Consider the following 6131-nt stretch of genomic DNA (forward strand, 5'->3'; position numbering starts at 1 on the left):
GGACGGAGCTAGCATCCCCCTGAACGTAGTCACTTGTAGTATAACACGAACAAATGTAAGTAATCTTGATAACAACAAGCAAAGAGGTATATACCAAGAATTATTACAACAAACCTTATGTCTTTTATATCGAGTCCTCGGGCAGCAACGTCAGTAGCTATCAATATACAAGACTTCCCGCTTCGGAACTGGCTAAGTACCCAATCTCTCTCACCTTGAGTCTTGTCTCCATGGATCACAACAGCGCCAAAATGACGTCCGACACTACGTGCAAGATGGTCACAAAGCCTCTTCGTGGAGCAAAATATTATAACTTTTGAACCTCGTTCTTGCGACCTAAGGATTTGCTCCAAACGTCTCTCTTTCTCCATTTGTGGGACTACTTCAACATACTGCGTTATAAGCATGTTTACTTCAGTAACCTCATCGCCAAGTTATGTGAAAGGATGCTTAAGAGTGATAGAAAATGATTAAGATGATAATCACCTGCGTTATTGCTTTGTTAGCAGCCAACTCATCTACCTTGCCTATGTTAACTTGGACAGGGTTCACAAGAAGATCGCTTGCAATTTTTCTTACTTCTTTTGGCCAAGTTGCTGTGTACATAAGAGTCTGTCTCCTAGGAGATATTTCATTCACAATCTTACGGATTTGGGGTTCAAAACCCATGTCAAGCATTCTGTCTGCCTCATCAAGCACAAGAAGGGAAACCTGCTGGAAATCAATCTTCTTCATCTCCAGTATATCATTTAGACGCCCAGGAGTTGCCACCACAATATCAGCTCCTCGTTCCAACTCTTTCAACTGAGGACCCTTTGGAGCTCCACCATACAAACACTGATGACCAGAATTCGTAAACAAAAACATTTAGTATAGGCTTTATCAGCCCTGGTGATAAGTGTTAACGAGACTCAAATAAAACTCACAGTGCATGATATCCTGGAAGACCGGCCAAACCTAAGGGCTTCATCTTGTATTTGTGTGGCTAGCTCCCGAGTAGGAGCTAGGATCAAAACTGTGGGCCCATTGCGGGAGTCGTTACGACAGTGCCTTAGAAGAATGAAGGCAGGGATCAAGTATCCCAATGTTTTACCGGAACCAGTTTTTGCAATTGCAACTATATCCCTGCTCTGCAGAGCAATTGGCCATGTTTGAGCCTGGATCGGTGTTGGCGATGGAAATCCAGCAGAAAGCAACTGAAAAACAAACATTAGGACACCATATATATGAAGAACATAAAGTTCATAATAAAACTTACCTCTCTAAGTATTTCAGGTGGGAGACCACTAGATTCAAATGTGATGTATGGTGCTGGAATGTTCTCGCCCTGCACAACAAACGATAGATTATTAAAGGCCGTACACAGATTAGATAGAATACATGACAAAAGTGCAAGGTTTAACACTATTCTCAAATGCTATTACTTATTCCAGTTGAAGTTCGTCCAATCCCACATTCTCAGTAGAGTTTTATGGACAAACATTCACTGAAACAACAATTGCAAAATATTACAGCACATTACAGCTTTAAAACATTAAACTGACAAGTTAAGCAAAGCAATCCAAGAAATATGAACTTACAGTTGTTGTGACTTCATGTTGCTTTCGGTATATTTCAACGGGCGAGAGATGGGGAACATCAGGAGATGTGGCAAAATGAGGCCTCACCAAGGATTTATTTGGAAAAGCTAGACCAGCGTGTCCATATGTTCCATGTCCGGTTTGCCCCATGGCGGGATCAGCATTTATAGGTGGACCACCACCTATCCTTATATCCTGCAAAGCATTTTACAAATGCTTCTTTTCGTAAGAAGTCATTGTGAAGCAGAAATATTTAACAAGACAGATAGGAGAAATTATCATCGGCAGCTAACCTTCGGCATTGATGCAGGATGAAGTGGTTGGGCACCCCTAACCGGCCCTTCCATTCTCGCGTTAACGTATGAGTCATTCCCAGGTCTAGATTGTAGATTATTCTCATAAGTATTATTTGACTGGAAAGAGGAAGCATGAGACTTCTGGTGCAACATTGTCTGGTCCATTTGATTTGGAGCCCTAGGTCCAAGCTGCTGGTGAATCAGGTTAGACCCTGGCTGTTGAAATTGTGTGACTGCAACATGATGTTGCATGTTAGCTTGAGGTCCATTGTATTTCTGAGCCATAGCCAAGTTTGCATTCGTTCTTTGTGATGCTGCATTGGCTTCAAAGGGGGTATTTTGAGATGGCGAATTTTCAGAATTTGGTAAATGGGATTGAGGAAACCCAGTTTTCTTACCCCCATGGAACTCATCCCCCTCCCTCTTTGGAACCAATGAGTTGTACTCTTGCTGGCTCGGAAACTGCTGACCTTGGGGACCACCCTGAGGTGTCTGATGTGAATTTTGTAACCCTTGTGGTTGCATGTGAGGCCGATAACCCATGTACTGTTGTTGTGAGTGTGCATACTGATGGCTCTGCTGCTGAGGCATTTGTGAATGCTGCTGCTGCGTCGTTGGCTGAAAAGTCTGTACAGAAGGATGCCCATGCGGCTGCGACACCATCGATTGGCTCTGTTGTTGGGGAAACTGTTGACCTGATTGTTGAGGCATTTGCTGGCCCGGATGTTGGTGCTGCTGCTGCATCATTTGGGGTCTTACATGTTGGGATGGATATTGCTGTGGCTGTTGTTGTAAACCATGCTGCTGAGACACGTGACCAACTGGTTTTGCTTGTTCGTGCTGAGCTTGGTGACCTTGTCCTGAAGAGGGTACAGGAATCTGAGCGAGCTTCAGAGCACCAGCTGGCAATGGTGGAGGAGGCGCAGAAGGTCTTTCATACTGAGTGACATTGGTTTCAGGATTCCAGTAATACAAAATTCCCGTGCTTCCATCAATAAGTCCCTTCCATGGTTGGGGAAGAGTTGGGTCCTCTGGAGCATATCTTGGACCAGCAGAAGCTGGAGTAGCTTCTGTTGTGGCCATAGGCAAAGACTCTGCAAGCAGAGAGAACTCTCATGTTACCATTCAAAAGTTTTGACATAAAGTTATCATCTTCCAGAGACCTAATTCTACATAATTCGACCTAAGCTTTCACACCATTCAACATAATCTACTTCCATGAGACCATAACACCCGAGGAATACAAAAATTACAACCTCAGTCGCAAACTAGAGAAACTATACAGAAATCAAGCGAATAAAGCAACTGAGCCATGGATTAAAGGTGAAGAAACCCGAAGACAGTTTTGCACAAGTAATATTGAACTTCATAACACAAAAGGATGCAACGATTTAGGGTTTGAGCTAGAAGAGACAGAGAAAGAGACTTACATCGGCGACGAAATAGTACCGGAGTCACCTATGCGAACCAGAGTTGAATAAAGACACCGGTGCGAGCCAGAGAGGATCAAGAACGTCGATGGGAACTAGAGAACAGGGTCTGGGTTCGGCTTTTGGTAGAAGAAGTGAGGCTGGGGTTCACGAAGGACAAGGGAAAGGAAAAACCCACACGACGTCGTAATGAAGAAGCCAAAAACGATGACGTTTGGCTGTTATTAATTCGTCAACGTAAAAGACCATGTTGATCTCCTATTTGTTCTTGAGAAATTCTTTTAAATTGGGTTCAGCATAAAATTGGCAATTAAGTAACCGATCCAAATCCAGGACCTTCTTCAACTGTTTTATCGAATATAAACCAATAATGTTTTCCTGATTTCAGATCCAAGAAAAGAGACTGTACCGAAGAAGTACAAGGTTTTGAATCGAATCAAAACAAATCATAGGAGAGTAACTCACTTTTGGGTCTATAATCAAGAAAGCATAATGAGAATAATAATGTCTGTACATTAGAAGAAACTGGAAAAGCATTAATAATTGAGTAATGTAGATATCCCTCATCTACCATTAATATGTCAAAGCTTTCTTTACTTTGCCTGACATGGAGATGTTCTCAGGGTAAAGGCTCTTGCGAATCTCCAAGGCGAGACAAGTGCAAGTAAGCATCAGTCCCTGCACATTTCAACAATACACATAAATCAAATCTGAATCTGTCTTATGAATGCTGATTGAGATATTTGAGGTTAAAAGACTTTTATGGATATGATCTGAATATATGAAACTGAAGAAGAAGTAGTTGACTCACCATATCCTTCCATGGATATGATCTGCAAATCTCCACCGAAATATCGAGCATACAAGCGACTAATTGGAAGACCGTAACCATACCCAGCCATAGTCACCGGAACATCAGCTGTTCCTAAATCGACTTCCTCCTCAAGCGGGTTTCTTGCAGTGCTGTAAAGATAGGTGAATATTTTGGGAAGACCGCTTCTCGCTATACCTCCACCTTCATCTGAGACCTGTTATATTGACCCACAACAATGATTGGATCAACCCAGTGCAACAAAAAATGAAACGCCTAGCAGAAAGAAGAAGAAAAGCGCATGATAACAACCTTTATTGTAACATCTTCAATTCCATCTGCAACTATAATGCGGATTGGTGGTGCAACTCTATCAGAGTCAACAAATCGCTCTTGGACAGCACGTAGAGAGTTCTTGACTAGCTCATACATCATAAGATGCAAATGCGTTGGAACATACCTATAGAAAGGAGAAGAAAAGGACATTATTTCCTACATGCGAACAAAAGTAACAGAATGAAACTAAGAAAAAAGTGTAGTCAACTTGAACTCACGGAAAGGTGAAACTGGGATCGCCATATATGTTTATTTCCGGTGCAGAACCATACTCTCGGAAACAAATTGAGCGAGCATCTTCACTGGCATTCCTTGCTACCTCCATAGGAGACATCTTTGTGTGTATATAACCCACTGTATGAAGTGGTGGATTTGGATTATGCAACTCAACATGCTGCCCTGAGAATTCCATAGTAACCACAAAAAAAAAAAAAGTATTAACACAAGAACAGCAAACGAAAACTTTTCAGTCGAGGATCCAAAAAGCAAGTCTTACCAATAAGCATACGGATCCCTATTCGGGACAAGTAGAAGCGATCAAGAAACTGATGAATCTCATCAAGATTTCCGGAATTCATTCCTTTCTTGAGCTGATTAACACCTAAAGCCATCATGGGAACCACATTGTTGTGCCTTACCTTAACAGCCTTAATCATCTGAGTGAATTCTTTCTCGTCACCCGAATCCTTAATCTCAGGAAATGCTCTCATGTCCCTGAAAGATTCCAAATACCAATCTCGCACCTACAATACAACGAAGTTAACATGAAAATGAGAGAACGTTTCAACATAAGATATGATCCACACAAAAAAACTATTTAAGAGTTCCGGTGACAAAATTGCCAAATCTGGTTTCATTCCAAAGATTTTGCACACACAAACAATCTTCTAAGCATTCAATTTCACTGTAGCACCACCAGCTTTAAAAGCCTTTGATTTAAAAGAAACTTAAAAAATAATCTCACATATAACTTTTTCATTAAATCTACAATATCCAATTTCATAAAACAATCTAACAAGAAGAACCAACCACCACCATTCAATTCAAAATTCCGCAACCTATTCAAGTCGAATCACAATTTCGATTACCAGAAACGATAAAATTCGAAATCAAACACCGAGAATTCCCAGAAAAAGTACCTTCAAAACGGCAGGTTTCTCAGAGAGACCATAAGGAAGCGTCTGGAGTTCGATCGCTCTCCTGGCGACGCGAATCGGAAGCTCCTTATGCAGAAACTGAGCAGAAATCAAAAGATTCCTCTCAGTAGGTTTGGAACCAAACTCCATCATGTATCTAAGGCTAACACCTGTTTGCTTCATGCAACCCCATTTGTGAACATCTTCGATCAAACTCTTCGGGAACATTTCGCAGGCCTTCTTCACTGCCATAAGCGTCTAAGAGAATACAAACCCTAACGTCGCCCGCCTCCGTCGTTCTCCACCGTTATTATCATCGACTGGACGAAAGAACTGCGAAGATGATTGGACATCCAGAAACAGAGAAGAGGATTGGCTTTGGATTATGAAGGAATCAGCAAACATGTGCTGTAATACTAATATGGTTATTTTTTGATTTGGCCGCTAATTTTCTTGGATTAGGATTTTTACTATTTGAGTGATTGTGCAATAAATAATTTTTTTTTTTAGTATTTTACCTGATTGGAACAAAGTTTTTTTTT

At 41.4% G+C, this 6131-nt stretch overlaps 2 protein-coding genes across 2 annotated transcripts in view; both read right to left on the minus strand.

The window, feature by feature from the left end:
- Positions 1–3476, minus strand: part of LOC9318541 (DEAD-box ATP-dependent RNA helicase 40) — a 4908-nt gene extending 1432 nt beyond the window's left edge. Inside the window, 7 exon segments of the mRNA XM_021031862.1 lie at positions 115–392; positions 487–837; positions 927–1196; positions 1259–1327; positions 1581–1775; positions 1874–2970; positions 3307–3476. Of these exon segments, the coding sequence (XP_020887521.1) occupies positions 115–392; positions 487–837; positions 927–1196; positions 1259–1327; positions 1581–1775; positions 1874–2959 (2249 nt within the window). The 5' untranslated portion in view covers positions 2960–2970; positions 3307–3476.
- Positions 3477–3616: 140 nt separating this feature from the next.
- Positions 3617–6131, minus strand: LOC9320654 (pyruvate dehydrogenase (acetyl-transferring) kinase, mitochondrial). The gene is made up of 6 exons (XM_002884542.2): positions 5593–6131; positions 4950–5196; positions 4672–4852; positions 4430–4577; positions 4118–4334; positions 3617–3984 (listed from the first exon to the last, which is right to left on the minus strand). Exons 1-6 carry the CDS (start codon positions 5839–5841, stop codon positions 3926–3928), a joined length of 1101 nt encoding a protein of 366 aa, XP_002884588.1. The 5' UTR covers positions 5842–6131; the 3' UTR covers positions 3617–3925.

This window comes from Arabidopsis lyrata (genome assembly GCF_000004255.2).
Source record: "Arabidopsis lyrata subsp. lyrata unplaced genomic scaffold ARALYscaffold_3, whole genome shotgun sequence".
Taxonomy (NCBI): Eukaryota; Viridiplantae; Streptophyta; class Magnoliopsida; order Brassicales; family Brassicaceae; genus Arabidopsis; species Arabidopsis lyrata.